The 26,453-nt window shown below is 40.1% G+C and overlaps 4 protein-coding genes and 2 long non-coding RNA genes across 16 annotated transcripts in view; 4 read left to right on the forward strand and 2 right to left on the reverse strand.

Annotated features, from left to right (window-relative positions):
- Shab (Shaker cognate b) overlaps positions 1-12,169 on the forward strand; it is a 29,163-nt gene extending 16,994 nt beyond the window's left edge. For 4 of the 6 annotated variants that reach the window (XM_064120565.1, XM_064120566.1, XM_064120564.1 and 1 more), the window contains 7 exons: positions 2,335-3,181; positions 3,626-3,927; positions 7,295-7,378; positions 7,689-7,781; positions 8,275-8,769; positions 9,150-9,378; positions 10,954-12,169. In XM_064120565.1, the coding sequence (XP_063976635.1) occupies positions 2,335-3,181; positions 3,626-3,927; positions 7,295-7,378; positions 7,689-7,781; positions 8,275-8,769; positions 9,150-9,378; positions 10,954-11,507 (2,604 nt within the window). In that variant the 3' untranslated portion in view covers positions 11,508-12,169. The remainder of the gene's footprint in view (positions 1-2,334; positions 3,182-3,625; positions 3,928-7,294; positions 7,379-7,688; positions 7,782-8,274; positions 8,770-9,149; positions 9,379-10,953) is intronic. The other 2 variants (XM_064120568.1, XM_064120569.1) reach the window with 2 other exon arrangements.
- LOC135162341 (uncharacterized) lies at positions 3,940-6,780 on the forward strand. The gene is made up of 2 exons (XR_010298942.1): positions 3,940-5,566; positions 6,510-6,780. It is a non-coding gene; the product is annotated as an uncharacterized LOC135162341 (long non-coding RNA).
- A 119-nt stretch (positions 12,170-12,288) lies between the features above and the next one.
- LOC135162340 (uncharacterized) lies at positions 12,289-18,491 on the reverse strand. The gene is made up of 3 exons (XR_010298941.1): positions 18,364-18,491; positions 12,762-12,985; positions 12,289-12,428 (listed from the first exon to the last, which is right to left on the reverse strand). It is a non-coding gene; the product is annotated as an uncharacterized LOC135162340 (long non-coding RNA).
- On the reverse strand, positions 13,778-18,203 carry LOC135162290 (WASH complex subunit 5). Its single transcript, XM_064120572.1, has 6 exons — positions 17,945-18,203; positions 17,719-17,821; positions 17,454-17,645; positions 14,344-17,065; positions 14,043-14,196; positions 13,778-13,966 (listed from the first exon to the last, which is right to left on the reverse strand). The coding sequence occupies exons 1-6, from the start codon at positions 18,064-18,066 to the stop codon at positions 13,819-13,821; spliced, it is 3,441 nt and encodes a 1,146-aa protein (XP_063976642.1). The 5' UTR covers positions 18,067-18,203; the 3' UTR covers positions 13,778-13,818.
- LOC135162318 (glycerophosphodiester phosphodiesterase 1) lies at positions 18,470-21,026 on the forward strand. Its single transcript, XM_064120650.1, has 5 exons — positions 18,470-19,081; positions 19,443-19,618; positions 19,702-19,903; positions 20,119-20,348; positions 20,557-21,026. The coding sequence occupies exons 1-5, from the start codon at positions 18,767-18,769 to the stop codon at positions 20,696-20,698; spliced, it is 1,065 nt and encodes a 354-aa protein (XP_063976720.1). The 5' UTR covers positions 18,470-18,766; the 3' UTR covers positions 20,699-21,026.
- A 216-nt stretch (positions 21,027-21,242) lies between these two features.
- On the forward strand, positions 21,243-26,453 carry LOC135162292 (uncharacterized). Of its 6 annotated transcripts, none has more exons than XM_064120575.1 (5): positions 21,243-21,400; positions 21,504-21,712; positions 21,872-22,112; positions 22,504-24,455; positions 24,735-26,453. In XM_064120575.1, exons 4-5 carry the CDS (start codon positions 22,524-22,526, stop codon positions 25,473-25,475), a joined length of 2,673 nt encoding a protein of 890 aa, XP_063976645.1. In that variant the 5' UTR covers positions 21,243-21,400; positions 21,504-21,712; positions 21,872-22,112; positions 22,504-22,523; the 3' UTR covers positions 25,476-26,453. The 6 variants fall into 6 exon arrangements, with proteins under 6 accessions (XP_063976645.1, XP_063976648.1, XP_063976649.1 ...); XM_064120578.1 differs by having other exon boundaries at positions 21,918-22,112; XM_064120579.1 differs by lacking the exon at positions 21,872-22,112 and having other exon boundaries at positions 24,735-25,329; positions 25,667-26,453.

Consider the following 26,453-nt stretch of genomic DNA (forward strand, 5'->3'; position numbering starts at 1 on the left):
GCATAATGTATCAATTATTTTTCTGTCATTCATGTGTCAATGGTGCTTTGGAAAAAAAAAATCAGGGGAATACGTAAATGTGTGGAAGCTACACAGATCAATATTGTTCTAATCGTAGTCCCATGTAATGTTGTCATTTGATTTCTAGGTGCCGAGTACCAGATTTATTAATTGTTTATTCAACAGCTTTATTGTAAATGAACAAGGAATTCTCATTGTTTTGACAAAAATAAATTGTCGTCGTTGTTTCCATGTAATTGGTGATAATGGGAGGGTTCATATGCAATTACCAGGTATCACGTGCGTCCTTTCTCGACACCGCTCCCACACCCTAAAGTCCAAGTAATCGCGTGGAGGTAATTTAATTATGATTATCTCTGTTCCGTGATTTTCACGATTGCTCTTGACCACGGGAATTTTTTAATTCTCATTCCAATTGCCACACGATTGCTTGAATTACTCCGGAACGGGGTCTTGAGGGGACATTATCGGTGTGTTTGTCTCGGCTCGTTAATTTATTCTTCATGTACAGTCAACAATCGTTAGATTGAAAACTAAATATTGCCGTAGTTGTGCTATTAACTTCCTTCAACTTCTGAAACTCGAGTCGGCCAAGTTCTCGAGGTATCTTCGAATCTACGAGGGATAATTTAATTTTCGTCATAAGCTTTCTTGGGAAAGCAATTCAAGGCTACAAACGATGTTTTAACAAAAATTTTGCTATCTCTCTCAGATCTCGAGATATCAACTGGAAACTGGCGAACAGTCAAAATCCATTTAATCCGTTTTACCGCTTCGCTGTTTAATTAAGAACATATTAACTTAAATTTATTAAGGATTTGTTCATTAACCTTTGCATGGAGCGGAAGGCTTAACTTGAGAAACAAGATCGATAATACATTTTTCTTATCTTTTATTTAAGAATCGACATCTCACAGCCTTATCCATTGATACAAACTTCATTTTAATTTGTTTTGTTTCTCGTTTTAAATTAATTTTTTTTATTAAAAATATCAGGAAGGAATTTTCTTTCGAATAAATTTGATTTTAATACCGATTTCGCACGCCGACCGTTCTGTGTAAAGATTAAAACCATAAAATCATTGATTATCCACCACTCCTTCAAACTATCAAAAATTAAATGATGTAAATTTGAGAAGAGCCCGAGAAAAGATCGTACGAGTGCCGTTCTGACGTTCACACAAACGATATATTTATGTCTGGGGTAGTTAACCCCTCAGTCGCAAAGGTTATCACCCCGGTGTAAAAAATATCATCAGCTGAACATTCAGAACGTTTAACGAATGAGAATGCCTGATGAGTCTGGGAGCGTCTGATCGGAGACATTAAATTGTTTATAGGGCTTCGGTAAGAGTTGTTCCGTACCTCCACTTTTATTCATTGACGATGAACAAGACTTCACGATATTTCGCTTACAATTTATTTCCATAAAATTAAGTTTCTCATTTTTGTCTGACTATTCGCTTGACGATTAACTGTACATAAATATGCTTGATCCCCCGTTTTAAAAAAAACAGAAAAAAAATTTTTATGAACATGAATAATTATGGATGGGCTGTGTATTGCTTATAACGCTTCTATGTCTGCTAAGGTCACGCATAATTTCTGTTATGCAGCAAGAAATAAAAATTATCCCCTAAAAAAAATTTCAAGACAACGATACTAGCTGGTTGAGTATCGAGCTTGAGGCGTTATGGTAATATACAGAAACGTAACGCTCTCCCGAAGTGCAGATTTAGTCTCTAAGAAAGGAGGAGGTGATCGTAGAAAAAATACTACGTTCTAGAGGGACGAAATATCCCGAGGAGAAGGCGAAAGAAATTTGGTCCACCAAAGTATGCCAGGCGACAATAAATACTGAAGCCTCATCGAGGTAGTGGGAAAAGAGATGGTGTATCGTTATATCCTAGTCAAGAAAGCATATGCAGATAAAATCATTTGTTCACTTAAAATGTCTACTAACTTAATGTGTAGGACTAATTCGTCATTGTTCGATATCATTGCCAAGTGGTCAAATTTGACGCGTGAAATTGAAATCCGTCACAGAGACGACGCAATCAGTGTGGTCCTATGCAAAAAAGGACGAGCACATAAACATATTCGTCAGAAAATACTTTTAGTCGCTTGGGGCGTGATAAAATTTAGTCATTTAACATGTGCCAACTTCATAACTAAGACTGATTCCTCATTGGTCAATACAAGCCCCGAGATGTTCGCATTCGAGGCGGGAAATCAAAAAAAAAAAATTTTAAAAACCAACGGGAAGAGGATACGACAGAGACGGGCATAATGAGTGTTGATGTAAAATTCCAGGTGATCGCTGTGATATCGATTCTCTTTATTGTGCTATCGACGATTGCACTAACACTCAACACCATTCCTAGTATGCAAGTGAACGATGAGCGAGGAAATTTCCAAGATAATCCACAACTAGCCATGGTGGAGGCGATATGCATAACGTGGTTTACCCTCGAGTATGTACTTAGATTCAGTGCATCACCGGACAAATGGAAGTTCTTCAAGGGGAGTTTAAATGTCATTGATTTATTAGCAATATTGCCGTACTATGTATCACTGTTTCTCGTTGAAACAAATAAAAATGCAACCGATCAATTTCAAGATGTACGACGGGTTGTACAGATATTTCGTATAATGCGAATACTGAGAATATTGAAATTAGCTCGTCACTCAACTGGGCTCCAGAGCCTTGGATTTACACTGAGAAATTCATACAAAGAGCTCGGGCTATTGATGCTCTTTCTGGCAATGGGAGTACTTATATTCTCTAGCCTTGCATACTTTGCGGAAAAAGAGGAGCCCGGGACCAAATTTATAAGCATTCCGGAGACGTTTTGGTGGGCTGGAATCACCATGACGACAGTAGGTTACGGAGACATTTATCCTACGACACCTCTTGGAAAAGTGATTGGAAGTGTTTGTTGTATTTGTGGTGTCCTGGTAATTGCGTTGCCTATTCCCATTATCGTCAATAATTTTGCCGAGTTCTACAAGAATCAGATGAGACGGGAGAAAGCACTCAAGAGGCGGGAGGCACTTGAGAGGGCTAAGAGGGAGGGAAGCATTGTTTCATTTCATCATATCAATCTGAGGGATGCATTTGCCAAGAGTATGGATCTCATCGATGTCATCGTGGACACTGGTAAGGATGTAGCTAATGAAACAATCCATCCGAAAAATCCTTCGATAATGATTATGTGCAAGTTCTGTAATTGAAAAGTGAGCATAGAGGGCCGATAGAACCGTCAATTTTTTCCAGAATCTTATAGAAAAATTTTGAATAATTTTGAATACTCAGATGGCGACGCGGCATAAGGATTTTTCCTAAAATAATTTTCATAATGAAACCATCACCCCATCGCCGTCGAGAAACATTCAACATTGAAAATATTAATTCACGTAATCATCCACTCCACAAAATTCATCAAACATTCTTCTCTCCCCTTTATTTTTGTTTATTAATTCCATACGTTCGTACCTCTGTGTTAATCATTTTCATTCACTTACGGCTATTATTTTCAGAAACTTCATTGTAACTTTATCATTTTCTTTCGTTATTTTCCTTTCTTTAACTGACATTTTTAAGGTCACAACATGTCTGGTGCCGATGGCAACAGTACAGAGGGCGAATCAGCATGTGAAAGGGGTCCAGCACAAACAGGTGCTGGATGTTATCGTAACTACGAGCATTACAGTATGTCACGTACACGTAGAAGTGCCTCATCGTGTTTTCCAGCGATACCGAATGATCTGCCAACAACGCCGGACAGTCCCAGTCGCCGATTACTTGATTTCGCCCAGAATATACCTGGGAGTCAGAATGATGATGATTATTATCAGGATGATTTGCCAGCCCAACACTCCAATCACGGGAACACAACGCCCAGTGTAAGTGTTTTTTATATTAAACATTTATTTTGTTCTGAAGTTTCTCTTTCAGTTTTTATTTTTATTTTTGCGAAATTTGAATGATTTTTTTGCTGCTTCGTCGGGAGTCATTTGGGGGAGCAAAATATTTTCATTGGCTGCGATCTGTATATATGAATGCATGAAAATTATCCTGAACAGCCAACTGAATTTTTAAAATATTTTTTTCCTTCTGAATACAAAAAAATGTTTTGGCTAATTTTTTAATTTATCCCTTGAATTTGGAGATTTTCAAACTTGTGCTATACCCTCAAAATATAATTTATATAAACGAATTTTCAAGGAACTTTTTTCCAGACTTCTTATAAACATAGTACAAATGTTTATATAAAAATAGATCGTTCAGAAATTTTTGAAAGTTCATTTAACATAGTTGGAAGACATAAATTGAACGCAACCAATGGAAAATAATGAATCACTCAAAAAAGAATATCATTAGGATATTCAGCTGATGTGCAACAACTAATACATTTTGCTTGCGCTAAAATCATTTCACCTCATATTAATAAAAAAATCATTAAACCGAGGAGCCCGACAGACTCGTCAAAAATCGAATCAACGAGAATAGACCAACATGTCGGTAAATAAACTAGTGCGAGAAAATAATCTCGCAACGTACGTATGGTATAGTTTGGAAGAAGAACAGCTGTCCATCCTCTGAATATTCAAAGGAATCGTCGACCCTCACCGTGACACGAGATTCTATTATTCACCACGATAAAGTGTTTCATGGCATGATCACGCGAATCGTGGCCATCGGATGCATAGAAAGCCTCCAGAGCTGGATAAAATAGTGAATATGGATAATTGATTCTTTTAGTCATACAAAACAATGTGAATTATCCAAATAATTTCTAACAATTCCATTGAAGCTTTATTTTGATTTAAAAAATAGAAAAAGAAAAGTTTAAATAAATCGAAAATTTTCCTATTCGCTTTTTGTTTTTCCAGTTAATTGAGAAACAATTGGATGGGAAATTAAACTACGGAATAGAAAAGTAGTTGAAAGAAATGAATAATTTTCGCAAAATATTCTTCAGCTGTGGATGTCAACCTGTTCTCTTTCTAAAAAAACTGCCAGACGTCATTCAAGCGCTTGTTAGCAACATAATCAGCCTCAGATTATCATGTCCCTAAAAAGTCTCAAGAATGTGCCACTTTGCAGCGAAACTTGTGCTTTTTTTTATTTTCATCAAAAGCAGCGAATAGTTTAAAGTTAAATTGACGTTTGCTAACTCACAAATAAACCCCAAGAACAAGTGTTAAACTCTTGGACGTAACTCCAGACAAAATGTTATATTTTTTTTTATTTCAAGGACTTAACAATCGATATCCTCACGTGACTGGTAATATCAGCTATGATTAACTACGATTAGGATCAGTGCGGCCGGAGTTTAATATAAGTTTTTCGGTGGAAAGTTTGTGGATCAAATCGATAGAGCTCGAAGTTGAGATACATTTTTACAATCACTGTCTATGTTTAAACCCATGAATCAACAATTTTCCATCGATTATACAACACTAAAGTGAAACAGTTTGCCATTTTCACGGGCTTAATGCCCAGTTATTTTCAGTGCTATAAGTCAGAGGCTTCCGCAAAGTGAGTCAATGACAAATGCATTCGCATTGCAAGACTATTATGTTCATAATAGCTTCAGATAAACGATTCACAGTAGACAAATATTGGGAGAACAATTGTCAACAGACTCCCTTATTTTTTTTAACAAGTAAAAATAATTTTTTACGACAACATATGAAGAAAAATTATCGGAGAAGTCGAGTGATCCTGGAATGAACTCGATTTTCTGGAAACTTTTTAATATTCAAATAAAAACATTGAAATTAAGAGCTCTTAATTGAAGCTCTTAAACTTAATTTCTCTATTCTCTAAAAAATGAAAATATGTGGAATAGCCTCAATCGCCTATTTTTAAAATAAATTTCAATGATAAAATTTTTTTCGCTGAGCCGAAAAAAATTGTCGAACTTGAAGGTAATTTCTACCGAGAGCCATAAAATCTTCGCCACAAAGAAATATTTTTTCATTGAGTTACATTCCACTCTACGATTATTCTTTGTGCAATAAGATCAGTCACGATTTTCAAGATAATTTTTATTTAACTTTTTTCACCGAGTTTGAAACGGATGAATTGCTGTCATTACCGTTGGAAAATTGGAACACAACCATCGATACGTTTCGCCGAAGTCCATTAAGGATATTTCGTTGAAACTAAATTATTCCGATCGACCGGTTGAACTAGTGCAAAAATTCTCACGTTGACAAGTGTACACTGCTATTGCCATAATTAGGAGATGAATTAACAGACAGCAAGAATTTAATGAAATATCATTTGAACTAGTATCCACTCCATTTTATTGTTAATGAGTACACTACGTTGTATAAAATAAATTTAGTTAGAAATTGTAAATGACGCCATGAAAAGTAATTTCAAGTGATATTTTATTTAAAAGAAAAACCGACACAAATCAGACTGAGGACTTGAGGAGAAAAATATATTATCAGTGTTTGTCGCTATTTTTCAGACAATGGCGCCTGATAATCGCAATGTACAAACTTGAGATTGGATAAACGGTGATTGTGATGGTGGGCAGAAGAGCATTCCGGTGTCACACGAAAACAACTAAAATATACGATCAACATTCCACAATACCGAGGGGATTATTTGAGTTAGACGATATTACGTTGATATTGCATAATATCCACAAACGTTTTCAAAAGTTTAATGATAATCGAATAGAATGAGAACAGGGGACTCTTTGTAAAACACTCAATAAACGATTCTTTTTTCATTGATCAAGATTTTTTTTTCATTTTTGTGTTGTATTATTTCTGTATTATTCACCCTTGAACCCTTGGCTGGTCACCAAATGCGGAAATTTGATTTAGAAGAATACACTAATGTGAGACGCGTCACTGAACCAAGTGCATTTTTTTGTAAATAATTTTTCACCTGCTGCATTAACGAAAAAGCTCAAGGGGTGATCAACCGAAGGTTAACAATGTCCTCGTACTGCGGTCTATTAGAAAATTTTTGTCTCGACCATGTCCTTTTTATTGGCAGCGGTAAGTAGACAGTACACAAAGTGGCACCTTCTTATTTAAAAAATTCACGAATGATTAACAATTGACATAGCGAGTGATGAATTGTCTCTCTGGCTCCCCAGCGATTGAAAAAACCAATTGTCATCGTCATTTCATTAATCCACGCTTGTAGAAAATTATGTTGGCACAGTTATCAATGGGGAGGGAGAAGGAAAATATAAAAGTATCATCAGCACCGAAATTACATGATGAACTGATATTATAGGATGAAGATAAGAGAGACGGAAGAAAAATCGACAAAATCGATGAATTTCCTAGTGAATTCGAGTGTTGCTTTTGTACCACCAAGGTATTTACAAATATTAACATTATTTTCGTTAGTTGAGTAACAATGCATCCAATTAAGACCCCAATTCCCAGTAACAAAGTCATCCCTTCATACGGAGAGAAATTTTCTAGATAAATTCTACCACAAGGACCAAAAAAATCCACTCCATCGCTCTTAAATAATTCTAATGCTTTCAAATTCACAAAAATTGATGTGAAATGTTAACTCAAGTTCCAAAGGAACTAGAATTTCCCTAAAAAATTCTCTCCACGTGAATTGTTATCAACTTAGATGAGAAATGATTTTATCTTAAAAATCGAAATCGATTTAGAAATGTCCTCACTCCGTGTCCAGCGGTGTGCATTCACCCTCTTCGACAAATTTCCAAAAATTAGTTGATGCCTCGACTGATGGACACTCGGAGGTGAGTTTAAGTCCGTTCCTACACATTTGAACACAAAAGACTTTGAAGAATATGTATGACGGGTAAGTGTCACAATAAGGCACACTTTGACAGGTATATCCAGGAGTCACGAACCTAGATGTCACGATGATGCGCACATCACGTTTTTCAAATCCCCAAATAAAAAGACCAACTACAGATAAAAAGACATGAGAAACTGATAAGGCATGTTTTTTTTTCATTTTGGAGATATTTGTTTTTACTTCAAAATGAGTATTGATTTATTAAAATCGGATCCTTTGATTTGGAGATAGTGATGATTCAAGAAGACTCGTTTGAAGTACCAATTAAATGTCGAAGAAATAGCCGAATCGAACCATCAAATATTTCTAGCACTTGGAAAACTAATTTTTTACATAAATATTGCAAAACAAGTCGAAGAAATCCCTGGAAACTGAATGATAAATTTTTCAGTCTCCCTGCAACCCCTTTCACCATCTGAATAAATTTCTAGGAGTACAAAGATCACCGGGATGCCGAAGACATAATGCCCCTCGCCACCAGTGACTTCAATAAAACAATTCGCCAGGAACTTCGTTCGCTGCGTGACAGTAGTATCGAAACAAGTGGCTACACCGATCACATGTCATCACCTCTGCGTTTTGCAGCATTACCCCAAGAGACAACGAGTAACACATCCCCATCAACGAATTATCAACCAACAAAGACAGCCTACAACGATCGCGGTAGTGTCGATAGTTCCGGTACTTACGCAAGCTGTCAGACTCATCCATTTCACTCGCAGGAGATGCTTGGCGATGGTGATGGAATTGACGAGGGTGACAGTAACCTCTACATAAATCCATTAGAAAGTGCTGACAACAAGTGTCGAGACATAGGAGTTAATAAATCTGTCGATTCGTCGTTATTCACGGGTGAATTCTCCAAGAGTGAAGGAGGAAAGACAACTGACACCTTGCCAAAGCACAAGAAGACCAGGGTAGCTAAGGTAAGTTACTGATTCTCGATAGCTTGTCTCGAAGGGCACCCGATGTGATACTGAGAAGGTTCTAGGGTCTATTCTCAGCCTGGACTGGACAATATTGTCATTCCTCAATTCGAGGGTTCAGAATTAACGAATTGTCTTGTAAAGGTCATAGGGAGTCGTAGAAAGGTTCTGCGAACCTTCTGGGGTGGTCGCAAAGAGCAAAATAAGGGTTATCGATCGTTCTAAGGGTTGCTCGAGGGATTCACGATGGGGAGAGGGCATATACGGGTCATACATAGGCCGCAAAAGGTTCATATGGGGGTAACATGGAGAGAAAAAGGGGAAAACAAAAAGTACTGAAAGACATCGTCACTGATGCCCCCATTCCTTGGCAATTCCAGAGTGCAGGACGCCGTCAGCAGTCGCCAACAGATCCCGAAGCAACTCCAACAAATACACCGCGCGACATAACATCCACCCTCGAAGACAACAATAATCTCTACGCAGATTTGCGAAGTGGCCGGCCTACATCGACAACAACAAACACATCGTTGACGAGTTTAGCATCAGCAACGCGTCTCATAAACCAGCAGCTCTTTGGCAATCTTAGTGGTACTAAGCAATATACCGGTAAATGATTTTAAAAGAACTAAGAATTTTCCCAGCCTAGTGAATTATTCCAGTTAGATTGATTAGTACCAAATGATAATTACTTTTCCATAATTTCTGATATCAATCAGCAATTGCAACAACACGCTTTATTCAAATTGTCACATCGCTCAGTATCACAAATTATTCATTAATGTAAATAGATGATAACTGTAATATTATTGATACACGATGAAATTTACTATTAATAATGTTGAAGACATATCATTCCCTGCTTTTTACGTCGTAGGTGAACGATAGTTGATTATTTCACTTGTTATTTCCACAAAAGATTTAGTGATATGAGAGTTATGAGGTAGATGCCAGAGGGATGTTTATTATTAGAGTGAAAAAAAAATTTTATCATAAATTAGTATTAATTTTAAGTGATAGTGATACTCACGCACGCACTGTTCCTCACAGCTGTTGTCATACAATAACAGGGATTATGATGAAATCTTTTGTAACACTGATAGATTTTATTGCTCGTAGGCACTATTGATACTAGTTGCGTTGATGAATGGGCACGCGTTTTGGCAAATAGGCCGTGCTTTGTTACTAGATAATAAATACTCACATTTTTTCCGCAAAAACTGTTTCAATCATCATACCAATTCATGTATATATGTAAATTTCACGACCAATTGAGTGGTAGACGAACGAATACATGAATATATTAAGGAGAAATTGTTATCACTATTGCTAAGTAACACGAGAATTGAAATGTCTCCAATTCATCGATTACTTTAATGAAAGCAGTAGCTCTAGTTGTGCACGCGATCACGAGATATTAAACAATTTGTATGCAACATTATCATTTATCAATGTTGGTATAATTTTCGCTCAATGACAAAGTGATTCTGCTCATTATTTTCATTAAATGTAACTTATAATGTCCATGAGTGAGAAACCCATGTTATATAGTTAATGGCTGATGTTGATTATTGATAATTCAGCAACGGTACAATAAATTTTATTTTTTTATCAGCAATTGTTAACATCAGACGTTAATGTAACTCGGTAAATCTAGATTTAGTTGTAAGTTTAATGCGTAAGAGTGACATTGTACGACTGAATTTTATTTATTTTCAACAGTGATATTCATTTTGTTCTCCATTCGACCGCTGATCTTAGTCATTTTTGCACACATCAGGATCAGATTTGCAACGAAGAGATTGATTAATAAACGATGAATGAAATTATTTTTATCCAGTAGTGCACTGCATCATTCCTCCTCTCCTTATTTTTATAGATCTTGACAGAACGAGGGTATTCCGTTTTTATTTTTAATACAGCAGTATTTCAAACGTTCTCAATAAACAAAAGTTTCGAAAGAATTTTCTTACTAACGCCTGCAATTCTGGATTAATGTTTCAATAAAAATTTTAATCAATTTGAGGAATTTCCATTTCTCTGTCAGGAAGGCCGTACATCCCTTAAAAATTTCTAAGAACCCTGTCTTCAAAAAATACAAATTAAATACCCTTGTTCTTTAACAAACTGTCGATTGCACGGGATTAGTTACTCTATTGTTGCTGTGTTGTTCTGACATTGCAGGAGCAACTGGGAATAAATCCCAGTCCGTAGACTCCATCGACAGTGAGTCATACATCGGGGATCGAAACAGTCGATCGAAGAAAAAAGACACCCGACGTGCTTGCAGTACTGATGATGTTGACGATGACACCGAGCAGCTTATCGACAACGCAAGCCCCAACATGAATACCATCCGCATCCGGCAGGCACCTTTTTTCTCGAGTCAGATGATCGGAGCGCTGCTCAGAAGCAACAACAATGTTGAATCTCTCGATTCACCGGAGAGGGACAGCACGAAGAGGCTGTCGAAATCGATAAGTGATTATCGAAATAATGAGATGCTGGAGGAGACCGGAAGGAGAAGCAGACGAACTCAGAGCCAGTCGGAGAGGGATACGGAGCCTATGCTTGCGAGACCTCCAAAGCCCTCGAGAAAACTTGCGAAGAAAATTCTGGCTCAGGAGAGGAAAAAGTCCTCGGGGACTAGCGATGACGGCTCCGTCGACTCCGCAGCTACTTGCGTTCCCCAGGAAACGCACATGCGGGCTTCGCTCGCGTCGAAGAAGAAATATTGAAATGGCCTCTTGGGACTAGATGGAAATACTGGAGACAAATATTAATTATGTCCCTAGGGCATGAAAACTGGTTTTCTGGCCTGGGGACACAAAATATCGTATGCAACACGGACGTAAAGGTATTTTTTGGCCGACGTTTCTTACGGTCTTCAACTGGAGTTGTAACGTTACATTTGTCGAAAAATATTTTTAATCCTTTGGGGCACTATATACTCTTCATCACGCTGGGGGAAAAGTCACTTTTCAGGCACACGATATGAAAAAACTAATTTTCTCGTCTGAGAAAGACTTCTTTAAAATGACATCGAGTTTTGTAATTTTATTCGCGGTGCTCCGGATATCAATAATCGAAGGGAATTCTTCGTAGATATTCGATTATAAATTAAAGATATTTTCGAGATTATGTTTCCCATACGTGCCTTGATGTTTTACGTATGCAAGCGACGTTTATTGCAGAAACAATACAAATTTCTGTGATGCAGATAATGCTCCTTAGTTTGCTTTTGCATTTTCATATAATTTGCAGTGTCATCTGATTTATTGTGTACTGTACCCAGCAGTTGTTGTAAAAATTGAATTCAACGATTCAGCACAGTGTTAATAGCACAAAATATGTGAATAGTAAAAAGTAAAGCCGAAACTATAGATTTTAAAAAGTACAAGAGGTCCATTCCTTCCTCCTTCTCACGAAAGACAAATGATTTTAAATTTTTTTAAAGTAGAACAGCCATTCTTATCCTCAACCCAAATTATAATGAGATGGAAATTCATCGGTGAAGTGATCAAAGAATTTTTATGAACTCGAGCATGATTTTGGTCGTCAAATCACTGTGGTGGCCGGCCTTCAGTAGAACTCGCTCATATTCTCTCGTTTCTTCGGGATCCCTTCGCAATCGTTCCAGAAACCATTGGCTAGGATATCTAAAAATCCAGTAATTTTCCTAATCAATGCATTTCACGTTCATATTATTGAGTAAAGTCAGTCGCGAAGCGGCAAAACCATTCAAATAAATTTTTAAACAGTAATGGTTCTACCCTGAACGGAATCTCCTAGAAAACATTTTTTCCGAGACGAAGAGTGCGCTGGGAAACTTTTCCCTAGACAACATATCTCCTGACCCTTTTCGTCTTTCGTTGGATGATGTTTCGATTGATTTTTTATAATCTCACATTGATACTTGATGACCATTCAGAGCCTCCTTAATTATTAAATTAAAACATCGTTGCCACTTAACTATTGAAATCGTAACAGACCTCTTTGGTTCGCGACCAGGCTGCGGGTTTATCTCCTGGAACCGCTGATTCCTTTTGCCGAAGTCCCGGGCAGTCTGAAGATTTCCAGGCCGAATCCCTCTGACTTCACGAGCACGGGCATATGCTCTCGATATTTGCGAATTCTCTCGGTTGTATTTTTCGTCGGAAGTCAGTCCGTTTATGGGCCTCAGGTATATTACAAGAATCATCAGAAGGGCGATGTTCTGTGCAACGAAAATAATTGCGGTTAAATTTTGTAAAAACACTGCAACAATATAATTTTTAAAGATGCATTAAAAATAATAAATGCGGGCAACAATATTTAAACGCCTGTCAGTATTGAAACTAGACTAATACTCGATTAGTGCAAGAACTGTAGGCTTCACGCCTGTTAATATCCCAATAATCTCACTTTCATGAAACAATTGGACTTGTTCCTAGTCTCCATTCTCCAAGAAACGCCACGAATTAAAAAAAAATTAAAATGTCACAAAAATGTTACGTTGTTGAAATGGAACTGAAAAATTTCCTTCAAGGGTGCAATATTCCTTTGGGAAATATTGAAACTGAATGGAAAATTCGATGAGTCGTTCCTTTTTGTATGGTGAAGCCGCTACCGGCGTACCGCAGGCTTGCCGCCTTGAGACGCCGTATCGCCGCTTACCGCATGGTATCTCATCAATTGGGAATGATTCTGAGATGCCCTCTTCACACTGCACTGAACATAACATGTTGTTATTAAAAACCCACATCCGTCCCTAGATGACATTCCCAGGGACTTCAGTAATGGAACCAATCTGCAAATTGGGTTCCTCCATGCGGATGGGGGCAGAGCAGCAATACGGTTGATTGGAGTTTTATTGGAGATATTTACACATCATTTAAATTTCTTATTGGGATTGATTATTTTCAATGGAATGGAAATGAGAATTTTAAAAGCATAAAATAATAATAAAATAATAAGGGAACTGATTCCTTGAAAATAAGAACTTGGAGATCTTCGAGATTATAATAACTTAACATGTAATCATAAAATTTTATTTCAATTATTTACAAATCATTTGACTTTCTTATAATGATCGATTATCATCACTGGAATGTGATCGAGAATCTTGGATTTCGGAAGATTCGCGTATTTCGCGAGCAACTGAATATATTGGAAGATCGTGGTCCCCTCAGCCTCCCATTCACTCCCAACTTTTCCCCTAAAAATATAAACATGTAACGATTTATGGAATTTTCCTTCAGTATCCCAATCCGTGAAATGAAAAATAAAATTACCCTTCAGTCGCGACGAACGCCATGACATATTTACACAAAAGGGCAACATAGTTCTCCATAACTTCCTCGCCAAATTGCCTCAACAAAGTGTGAGCCCCAATGGTAAAAACAACAGCATCCACAGGGTCTTGAATTTTTTTGCTGAGTAAACTCGCTGTAAAGAGAAAAAAATCTACAAGAATTCAAGCAAAAACTAACTATCGGGATATTGAATCTCTCCCAGACTAGATTGACGCAAACGTCAACGAAAATAGCTGCCTCTATCGATTGCATGAATTCCTCCCCCGCAAAGTAATCTCACCTGTATTTTTACAGTAGTACAATTTATGCAGATAGCAAACAGTGACGAGAAATGCGATGAGATCGATTTCCAATCCCTCCGGGAAATTCATGTAAGTCTTATTGAGATGATCGCTGATACCAGCCCAGTCGAGCCTGACACTGAGCTCGCTGATGAGTTTGTTCTCCTCGGCCCTGGTGACCTCCTCATCGCCCTTCCTCCTCAATTCAAGAAGCAGAGCTGCATTGAGAGTCCTGAGAGCAGCTTCCATGTGTTTCGCCTCAAACTTGCAGGCAGTATTCAATTCATAAGCGATTTTGCTCCTGAGGAGTTGAAAATGTCCGATCTTCAGAAGGCCCTCGACAATCTGTGACATGGCCCTGCTACCATTGCCAGCTCCAACGGAGTAAATCCTCCCAGGATTACTCCTCCATAATTCAGAATTACTGACGATTCCCCTGACCTCCTCCATGACATTCCCCCAGGTCTTGTCCCTCCTGAGGGTGCCCACGATCTTGTAGAGATTTCCCAGCTCCACGTAAGTGTAGTAAGCTAAGAGCTTGTCGAGCCCAAAGAGTCCAGGGGTCCCAATGGCCTTTAGGATCATGGAGAAGACCCTGTGATCCAGAACCTCTAGCTGCGTCTTCAGCTCGTACCAGGCGAGACTATGCTCGACGTAAACCGTTGTCTTGGGATCTGTTATCCTGATGAGCTCTTTGGCGAGTCTCCCCATAAATGACCCAGAGCCATTTCCTTCACCACTGGAGTTATCAGTTTTATCATCATGATGCAAAAGTTTCCAGCTCCTGCCAGGTGTCCACCTAGAGTCCTTGCACTCGTCCTCCAGAGCTACATGAATGATGTAAGTGATCTCTTCATGCCAGATCTTGAGGCTGTTGATGTTAATGTAGTCCTGGATGTACTGAAAGGATTTTCTGTAGCCCTCCATGACGTTGGCCAAGTCATTAAGTTTAGCCACGAGGGAGTTCTTGTTTTTCTGATCAAAGGTGAGACCGTTGTGAAGTGCCAGAGTGACTTTTTTTATCAACTCCTGACGAATGCCGTCCTCCAGCAGTCGATGGGAGTCGACACGAAGAACCCCCAGGGAAACACTCCTGAGGGACAAGACACCATTGGTGAATACCGAGACCGCATACGTCAGCTTTGCCATTTGCAGCCTCTCCTCGAGCTGGGCGTACTCCTTCAGCTTATCTTTATAAAGTTTCGTCGGGATCTCCTTGAAGATGTTCGTTTCCAGGTGGACAATCTGCGCCAGCAGGCCAAACACAGTCTCCGGAATAATCTGGAGAACCCTCCTGGCGTAGCTCTCCAGCTCTCTGCTGTAATACTGGGAAACAGACGCCAGATCGGCACTTCTCGCTTGATTAACTCGAAGCAGCGGTGTCTCCAGGGCAGACGCCATCTTCAAAAACAACGCCTTGAGCTTAATCACCGTTGGAGGATTTTTCTTAATGCTCAACTGCATGATCTCTACAAAGCTCTCCATAATGTTCCATGCGTAACAGCAGTCAGTCATAATGTTGAGAGCGATGAGATTGTCTTCAGTGATGCTTCCAGTCCTGATCATGCTGTGGAGAAACTCCCTGGTGGACGTGAGGTACTGCGAGACCTGAAGATTATTCTCCAGCTGGTGAAACTCCTGTACTTCCTCAAGGGCCTGCAGCAGCTGAGCTATCTTCCGGAGGTCCTCTTGCTCCAGGGAGTTCACGTGCCCACTTATCTCCCTGAACCACTTCTCCAAGCAGTCGTTCGTCTCGATTCCCTCCAGACGTCGTTTACCACCGAACACCTCCCCCAGATCCTTTATCTTCTCCACGCAGGACAGCTTGTTCTCCAGCCACTTGGACTCCTTGTCTTGGAGGAGTTGCTTGTACATCTGTTTCAAGTCCTGCTCTATTTGGGCTGCACTCAGCAGAAGTCGCAAAGCCTCTTCAGGCGTATACTTGCTCTCGTTGATCACCTGTTGCCTGAGAGTTCTGGCTCTTTTGGACTCTTCTAGGAGCAGCGTGGGCGTTGTGGTGTGAAGCAGCAGCCAGTGGAGAGACACGTTGGCCTCTCGGATCAGCTTCACTACGGATTCTATCTCGTTCTCCTCGACGGAGACTGCCAGCTGGAGCTTCTCGGTCTCGGCGATCGCTTTTTTCATTCTTCTCCCGTAACTTTGGGAGAGAGTCTTGAGGTTCGATGTCTCCAGGGTGTTGTTCAGAGCCGCTCGAGCTGCCTTGTACGGCAGCCACCAGTCGCACAAGTTTATTACGATCCCCATGTTGATACTGATGACCCAGTTGTCCGGGAAAAAATGGTCCACGATTTCTCGCATTATTGCCGAGCCCGAGTGCAGGACTGACGGCTGGAAGAGAAGGATTATCACCAACATCGAGGCTTGATTCGACGAGGCTATGCTCCTGTGCTCGGGACTGGGGAATGCGAGGGTCTGACTGTACAAGTCGTCGGAACGCAGGCGACCTAGCAACAGGTCGATGAACGAGGTGCGGATGGGAACTCGTTTGAAGTAGTCCTCTGGATAGTTGGAGGGACGCTTCAGGGAAGACTTCGTGAAACCGGTTGAACGCAATAACATGCAGACGTCATCCACTCCTGTGGATGATGAACGCTGCACGTGGTAGCGGTAGTATGAAACCAGAAGTTTCTCACGAATGTGACCCTCGAACTGGTGGTCCACCAACAGCAGCATCACCCCATAGAGGTACACCGACTCGCACTGAAATGCGTCAGTGATCGGTTCAAGGATTGGGGATTTTTAGGAGGGGATCGAAAAATGCGACCGACAATTTGAGGGATGGTAAATGGCACAGAAATGCTGGTGATTGAAGATATTATTCTTGAGAGGTGCAAGAGTTGAAGAATTCCAAAAGTAAGAAAAGTATTTTAGTAGAGAAAAAAAGATTAAACAAATAGATATCATACATTTTGGAATTTTTTTGAGAATTGTCCTGTTTAAAATGATTTCGACATTCGTCAGTATTATTTTTCTAATACAATTGAATATTCTCTGGAGATATCATCTTTGAATAAAGAAAGTCAAGAATACTCCTAATGAAATCAGTTGTCTCAAGTGTCAGTCAGGATTTTGAGGATTAAGCGATTACCATCAGCTGTTTTCCTTCGTCATTTAGGAGAACGCTCTCCATCGACTGTTGAATATAGGTCCCATCCTCCAATTCGTCGAGGTAAGTATTCAAATCTGTAACATATTTATGAATACTCTCGAAGGCTAGGTAGAATCGTGTGAGAACGTCAGAGTAATTCTCCCTGAGGTGTTCGTCGAGCTCTTGGAGAGTCTGAGGAGTGATAAAAAACTATCATAACGCAAGGTTAATTAATTAGGATCAAGAACTTGAGTTAATTAATGACCGAATCGTTCTCGATCCTCTGCTCGTGGACGTTTGCTGCTTTGAAGTAAGCAAAATCCATGATAATTGATCCATATTTATTAGCGTGAGCTCTGGATGCCAATCTGTAATGCAAGAGGGACAAGAGTGTGACAAATAAAATACCCATCCACTTCTTTGACAATTGTTTATATTAAAAAATGTATGTAATCACTGTTGAGGTACATGATTTCATAAAGTCACCTAACCTGAAAATGGGAGGAACGTATTCTTTCAGTCTCATCAATTCAGCGATGATAGCATTACCCCTCGACACGAGGCGTAATAAATTTTGGCCACATGCGTTATTAATTGCTAAAAAATCACCCATTCTAAACGTCTAATTGTCACCTAAACTCCAATTGTTATTTCATTGACAGCCTCTCATTGCTCCACAAACACAAACTCTAGAGATTTTATCTGTCACATTGGGGTAACCAGAATTACTAGGATAAAACCAAAAAGGATGGCTAAGGTAGAAGTTTCTTTCTATCGTCGTCAGCTGCCAAAATTGACAGTAACGCCTCTCACTGCCGGGGTTATTATTACAAAACCATGAAGAATAGAGGTCTCTATTCCTCATGGGTTAGACTAATAAAGAGGCGCACGCCAATTAGTTAGTACTCACCCCGGTGGTAAGAGCTGCTACGGTCGATTTTGTCTGTCGACGGTGACAAATCGAAACGGGGTGTAATCCCACAGCTGCCAACCTCCACCAGTTCATCAGTAGCTGTCAGTAGATTTTGTTATTTACCCGTTCCCCCGGTTAACAACTACCAAATAACAGAGCTTCCGCCGCTTTTCGCTCAATACTTCATCGACCAAACATTCCGCCCTTCCACTAGCTCATATATACCAGTATCTTTGCTCAACATTGACCTTGTCCAGAGGAATACTGATTACAACTGACATAACCTCAACGTCATCCTCCGGCAGTGACGTTGCTCAATTATGAGGATAGACTCTCGTGATAGTTGATGCCCCAGGTGCTGTGATAATGTCAGTAATGAAGTAACAAATAACCGACAATCATGTCCTTTCTCAAATTGATTTTGGACAGTGCTCTAGTATGGATTTATACCGAAACCATTTGGTTCGTTCTCATATCCACATTATTCTATTTATCGTTGCCCTGGATATTCTGGGGTACGTTAGCAATTCTCGTTGCACTCTGGTTCATCAAGAATGTCCCTGTGGATGAGAGAACTGTTCACCAAGTATTGGGAGTTGATCCGTATAACATTGAGGATGGTAATGGTCATGGGGGAGAGTATTGCATGAGGGTAGTCGCACATCGGGGTGGAGGATACGATTATCCGGAGAACAGCCTCTCAGCTTTTCGTAATGTAATTTATTAATCCACGTAGATTAATCAAAAATAACGTAGTAATTTGTGAGGTTATATGTCAGATTTTTAGGGATTTATTCGAACTTTGGTCTCTGCAATTTGGAATGTTTGGAGCATTTGTTCAGACTATAAAAATGGATCATATAGAAATACGATAAAGACTTGACTCGGGAGAGATTTACAAGGAACGTGACACATGAGACTTCAGATTAATTTCAATTGATCGGAAAATTCTTTGAGAATAACTCACAAATGCTCATGTCAACTCCAAAATGCAGAACAATTAAATCCTGAAAAAATCACTAACGAACACTCTAATTAATCTCTCCAGCTGTATAACCTCTTAATCTCACCCTCAGAGCAAAGAAAAGGGCTGCAGCGCTGTAGAATTCGACCTGACATTCACCAAAGACCACATTCCAATAATCTTTCACGATGAAACCGTGGAGAGACTCACTGGGAGGCCAGGAGTTGTTAAAGAGATGACGTGGGAAGAGTTGAAGCAACTCGATATCACGTTCAATCATCCATTAAAGTAAATAAGAACTCAATTACTTCATTGGAATAATTTCCATCAATGGGACATCCGTTGATTGATGATTCTTGTTCTGATTTCAGGGAAAAATTCAACGGGGGGGAAAGGATAGCTCTATTCAGCGACACAATCGAGCAGTGTCTGCAGCATGACCTGAGAGTGTTCATTGATATCAAGGAAACGAGCCTTGATATTGTTTCGGTGATCTTGGAGGCTTACAAAAAACATCCGGAGTTGTATAGAAAGGCTGTCATCACCAGCTTTTATCCGTTTATTGTTTATATGGTAGGATGGACTATTCTATGAAAAATAATTGAGAAAAGATTTTTAGTGTGAAGATAATGTCAGAAATTCTTTTGTAAATCCAAATGAATTCGAAGAATCTTATTTGAGGAAACATCCAAAGAATTTTTATGAAGAGCTGAAGAACAAATGTGTTAATCTTTTGAATTGCATTTTCTAGAAAAATTAAAGTTAATTTGAAGAAACAAAATTTACAGATAAGAAGAAAAGACTCGAACATTGTAGGGTGCCTCTCCTACAGACCGAGAATATTCTCCACTGTTTCATACTCAGGTCTCAAGGATTCAGGCCCAGCGAGATACTCGAATCCAATTCAACACACCATTGCTCGACTCTTAGACACATTGCACGACTGGGCATTGACTAGATTCACCTATTACGTCATCGGTATATCTGTCATCCTGTTGCATAAAGACATCATAAGTCCGTGAGTATTAATTACTGGTGAACCCTGAAAATTGTTTAGTGCTTATTTTTATTCTATTATTTTTCAATTCTCTAGCACCCAATATTTCCACGACATTTATGACCCTTGGCAATCCCATGATTCTTATCAACTGAAAAAGCTTTTGGCCTTGGGGAGCACCACTCCTTTATTATATAGAGAGATAAATTAAATAAAATTTTTTTCGCAGAAAAATAATCGCAGAATGGCGACGACGAGGGATTCGTGTAATAGCTTGGAGTGTAAATTTACCATCTGAGAAACTACATTTCTCAAAAACCCTGAAAATTGCGTATTTGACTGACACACTTCTAGCCGAGAAAATAACATGAGAATGTTAACAAATTTCGTATTTTGTCATACTGTACGACTTAAGCAATTAAGAGAAGCGCAAGGGCACATTTTTGTATTATCGCAGTATTACGAGTACCTTGAAACTATTTTATTCAACGACAATTGGAATATCGTCTAGTCTAGTCTAGTATGTCAATTCCATTATTTATCGATAAACTTGAAAGAGAAATTTTTTATTTACAATAATATTGTATTTCACGGCAGCTCAGCAATTTCTATCGTTTACATACGAATGAGTTGAATGTTTATTTTAATTATGGAAAAATTGTAATAAACATGTAAGAATAAATTTGATTTGCAACAAAAGGTTTTTTGAATCTTCGAAATCTCCATTATTAAATGTTTATTTTAAGACCGCCGGGAATAAACGGAATGATATCTGCACATGAATATTCGATCCTCTCTCCTCTCCCCCCCCCTCCTATATCCGCCGAAAAAAATTCAAAAATAATGACCATTTCCCCCTCCCAAGGCGTTCACGTCAGAGACCCACCCACTGTTCTTTTCAAGAAGGAAATAGAAGTGAAAACGTTCAAGATCTCCCCACAGTGCAGTTCAGTGGCTTGAAGGCTTGCGTTGCGGTACGTTTTATCGTCTTGAGGAAAAGCCGAGCACTACTCGTGTATTTTCGTGTACACTATACTCCCGAATGAACAAACATCAACTGGTGAATTGCTATAGTACGTTAGTAACTGTTAGTCACATCATATGGAAATAATCCTAATAATGCAAATAATATGGAATTAACTAACGACTGAATTATTTTTGAAATTGCATCCCCAGGTGTGACACATTTCGGACGCCTCCGGCCTGCCTCGATCGTCTGAAAAATCAGTGAGAAAGTTTTCCCCCAAAAAAAAAATCTCAACAGCGAATGGATAAAAAAATGAGCACAGTCTGGAGCGCATTAAAAAAAATATCACTCTCGAGGTCGCGGTGTGCCGACAGAAACACACGAGACGTAAAGGCCATTTTAAAATAAAAAACCTCGGGTATGTACTAGAAAATTAAGGAGCCGTCGTGCCTCACTGTTGAGAACTTATTCCCGAAATTTCCGATGAAAGAAGCTAGAAATCATCAATATATTTTCCAGTATCTGTGTTATTGATGACTTTATTGATCTAAATAAGCAAGTGATTAACGATTTCCAGATCCACATGACACTGATTTTGCTCCATTTTCAATCTATCAAAAAAGAGGAAAGGAAAATTGATGATTGCAGCAGGGGAAATCAAATTTTCTAAAATTTGAACATTTTTTCAACTAAAATTTGAAAAAAATTCCCTGAGTACCGATCGTTATCGTCATTTTATAACAAAAGCCCTCTGATATATAGAGATAAGTAAAAACCCGTCATAAGCCATTGTTGTCGAATTGATTGTGGAGTTTCAGGTAATAAAGCTTGAAAATATTAATAACAATAACGTTACATGAATCTCCTGAATATTTTTTTATTGATGAATCAGTCGATTTCAAAATTAATAAAAAAGGCCGTCAATTGCTGAACGTCAGATCTTAAAAGATCAAATTTTTGCGAATTTCAGAATAACATTTTCACTCTAAACTAACTTCATCCTCTCAGTAAAACTTCCAGTAAAAATTCCACGACAATTCCACACAATTTTCTCCACCCGAATGACAGAAAAGCTACGTCATCTTCATTGAATATTTAACTCTGGAGAATTCAGGAGTGACCGAAAGCCCAGAAATTACCAACCGCTCACGAAGTGGTATCGCCCAGGGGTCATTATCTCATAATCGCTAATTGAGATTGTTATTGCAGACAAGCGACGCCGAGATAAAATGGAAAAGTGGAGAAGTAAAGGAAGGTGTCCCCTTAAGGCGGACGTGGACTTTCCAAAGAATCACCTGAAGAATGCGCGTCCGGCGTCACCTGTTGGCCGTAAGAAGACCCGAAAGTGGTCGTTTGGAAATTTTCTACGAAGAAAAACGAAGGACGCGTCCCAAATAGCGAACACCTCGACGCAAACAACAGATTCAATGGAGACTGTGGACAGTGCGATCTACTGCTACCCCCACCACGTGGAAAAACCCTCTGGAACAACGATAACTAGTTCTCAGGAGTCGCCGGGCTACCGCGACATCGTCATCCCACTGAGTCCCGCACCAGGAACCGAGTCCGCAGGCAGAAACGGAAGGAAGAATCGCCTGAAGCTCCGCATCCAGGCGAAACGTGAAAAATACAAAAGCGCGAGCAGTTCCGACGAGGAGTTCCCCTCGAACGTATCCCTCCTTCGCATCCACAGTGAGGACAGCCTCTCTGGCTCCAAATGCGACTCCTTAAATCAGAAGCGAACACGTGGCGCACGAACCGAGCGCTACATGAAACGAATTCTAACGACAGCCGATCAAAATCCGCTGAAGAATCAGCTGAAATATCCGTCGGACATTCTGCCGTCGTGCGGCTCCCCGGGCGCACCCGAGAGATCTCGATCGTACGCCAACGGTCACTCACCATTCGGTAGCGACAGCCGCATTCCAAGTTACCACCCAAGAATTATCGACAACACGTGCCATGATTACAAGTACGAGTCCACTAATAATACGACGCCACCGGAGCCGCCCCCGCGGGCCTTCAAACTCCGGCTCTATCCATCAACGATGAGATACTCCCTCCAGCACTCCGATCTGGACACCCCTCCAGACTTCCGGAGCAACTCCCTCGATCGACGGACGAATTTCAACGTGAAAAATCGTTCCCCATTACCAATAAAAGACGCAATGGAGCAATTCGTCCGGCCGCGGAGAATCGAAGAGCCGATTGTTCCGCAGCTTCAGCCGCGCCACATTCTCTCGAAGAATGCGCGGAACGCGGAGGACGAGCGACGGCGGCACTCGAAGAATCTCGAGGAAGCGCTGGAAGAGCTCGAGACGATTTACAACAGTCTTCGTCTTAGCGATGAAGACCTACTGGACAGGGCCGAACAGCGGAGTATGGAAGAGTACCGGGACAAGGTGGCGATAACGGCTATCAACGGATCGATTGCAGCCTCGGACACCTCCTCCTCCGTAGAAATAACGCAGGAAGTGGCTTGGCGCGATGCGGCCGACACCGACTCTCGTCTACGCGATGATATGGCCTACAGACGAATGCACCAGCACGAGCGACCCGCCTCGGTCGATAACTTCGGCTCCATGACGCAAATGAGTTATTTGGCGAGTTCACCGTGCCTGTCTTGGCGTGAGGAGACGCCCCGCAGCCGTCGTGGCACGCCAGACTTGACTCGCGATGACGTTGTCTTCCGGAGCATAAGTCATGCGAATAATACTCTGAGAATAGCCGATCCTCAGCCGCCGTTTGGCATTCCTCTGGGGCCGGTGACGGCGGCTGCCGACAGTGATTACCTTCACGTGGTACCCCAGAGGGACCCTTACAGATCACTCTATATTCCGAAGAGAGAGCCAGACGTCGTGACGGACGATTTGGCCTTCAGGAGTCTACGGAAAGATGGAAAAAAGATTTCCCAGTCACCGGCTGGAGACCATTTCCTACCGCGGAACTCATTTGCATCAGAAGTCGAGGGGAAAAGGGCGGTGAGGTCGCTGTCAGCGGATTTGTATGGGATTATCAATAAGGACAGCAAGCAGAGCTCTTGGTACAGGAAGTACGTGAGGTTGAATCGTCCACTGAGGGTCTCAGGGATGCTGGAGGCTGGGGCCAGACGCGATGTGGATATCAATGGGAATAAACCGACGGAGAGTTGCGAGGGGAAGGTAGGAATTGCATATTATTATTTTTTAGAGGCCTCAAGTCATGTCGTGGTCCAAAATTATCGTTTAATTAACACCACTGTCAAGAATTTATTGTATCATTACGTCAATCTTTATCCTGGCCGAGGTGATCAACACATTCAGAGAAATATAGAGTAAAAATGACCGGACTGTCATTTTCGTATGTTTTCCTGAACATCTCTTTCCCTCTAACTATTCTCCACCGAATAATATGTAAAATGACGGTACCCTGACCGATGAACCTTGCCGTTACGTCCCTAGGTGCAGGTGCATATTCCGCATAAGGAGACTGTCACTAACGGACGATCCCTGGGGCCAGAGCTTAACGAGGATCGAAAGGTAGATGACGAAACATCAGAATATACAGAGTTGTGTCGAGAGCTCGAGAATCTGATAAAAAAAACTTCGGAGAAGGTGAAGCTGGAGGAGAGGACTGCCTCCAGAAACTCGCTCACAGAGTTTGTCGAGTGGGAAGCGCTCTTGAGCGAGACCGTAACCTCGAAAGACGGGGACAGAGGATCAGGAGGGTCGGAAGGACCTGAGGGTATAGAGGGTGATGCCCCAGGAGTCATCGGGGAGACGGTCGATGGCGAGGTTGGTAAAGAGGCTGATTTACCGACGTTTGAGGAGGTGCCGCACGTGTCTGTGAGCACGACAGCTCATTGTGAGCCACCAGCAGCTAGTCCTGGGGCGGAAGCGTCAGATGGCGGCTCTGAGAGCGATGCAGCGATTGATAAATTCGAAATCAACGAGCATTCAAATGACTCGGGGAAAATTGATGATGATAAAATTCATATAGCTTCCAAAGATAATGGGTTGGACAGTGGGAGGATCGATATAGCATCGATGATTGAAGGTAATGACTGCAATGTCGAGCTGAACGGACATTTGCTGAAATCAATAATGAATGTTTGCTTCGTTACTAACTGCTTGACAGCGTACACCATCGCCTTGTGGTCCCTGTGTCTAACACTGCTAATAGCAATTATAGTTGCAATGTGAAATAAGACTGTTTTATATTTATCAAATGACTATTGATCCCTTTTTTATCAGCAGACGATGTTACGAGACTGCGATTAGTGATAGTTTGTTTGATGCGTTATTGCCTGTGCAGTGTATATATTCTCGTTGCTGTTGTCCTATTTATTTGTCAGATTATTCATTGTTATTGAATTGTAAATGTAATGTCACAGGTCGGAATACTGCTCTATGATGGGTGGCGTTGTTGAGCGACGCACGGTATCAACGTTCAATTTATTTTTAAACAATTTTATTTCTTGTTGAACATTCTATTGCAACGGACTGTTGATATCTATTGTCATTGTTTTAAAAAATTTATAATAAATATCTCAAAGCCATGTTTACCTCTGTAATATGAATTAATCCTAGTTACCCGATGTTTTTGAGAGATCCTAGGGAATTTCATAACATCGTTCATTAAAAGTCTCTCGAATAATATTCAATGTAGCAATATTAATTCGTTATTAATAAATATTTCAGAGCCATGTTTACTTATCCCATTAATATGAATTAATCACGGTTACCTGAGATTTTTCGGGAATGAAATAGATGATTAAAAATTATTGTCCATAATTTGTTTTTCCGATAATCATAAAATCATATTTATATATATATGGGAAGATGAAAAATAGTGAAGTGAAATTTTGTAGATAAAAATCTTCAATGAGTGGAAAAAGTGAATAAAATCATCCCTCAAGATCGAGGTTTTTTTAATTCCATAGACTGATTATTGACGCCATAAAAACTTTTTTATGTACAGATTTATGTGATGTTCACGTAAAGAGGGTCGACTCTATCGTTTTAATTCATCTCCATTCACCTCAGATCGTCAAATTCATTTTTTTGCCATCAAATTGAGTACTCTCGTTAGAATAGATCTTCCTCACGTGAACATAAACGTATATAAAGTGTATTTACATATGTAATTCGACAATAAAATTAATTTCTGTTATCACAGTA

Source organism: Diachasmimorpha longicaudata, chromosome 5 (assembly GCF_034640455.1).
Source record: "Diachasmimorpha longicaudata isolate KC_UGA_2023 chromosome 5, iyDiaLong2, whole genome shotgun sequence".
Classification (NCBI taxonomy): Eukaryota; Metazoa; Arthropoda; class Insecta; order Hymenoptera; family Braconidae; genus Diachasmimorpha; species Diachasmimorpha longicaudata.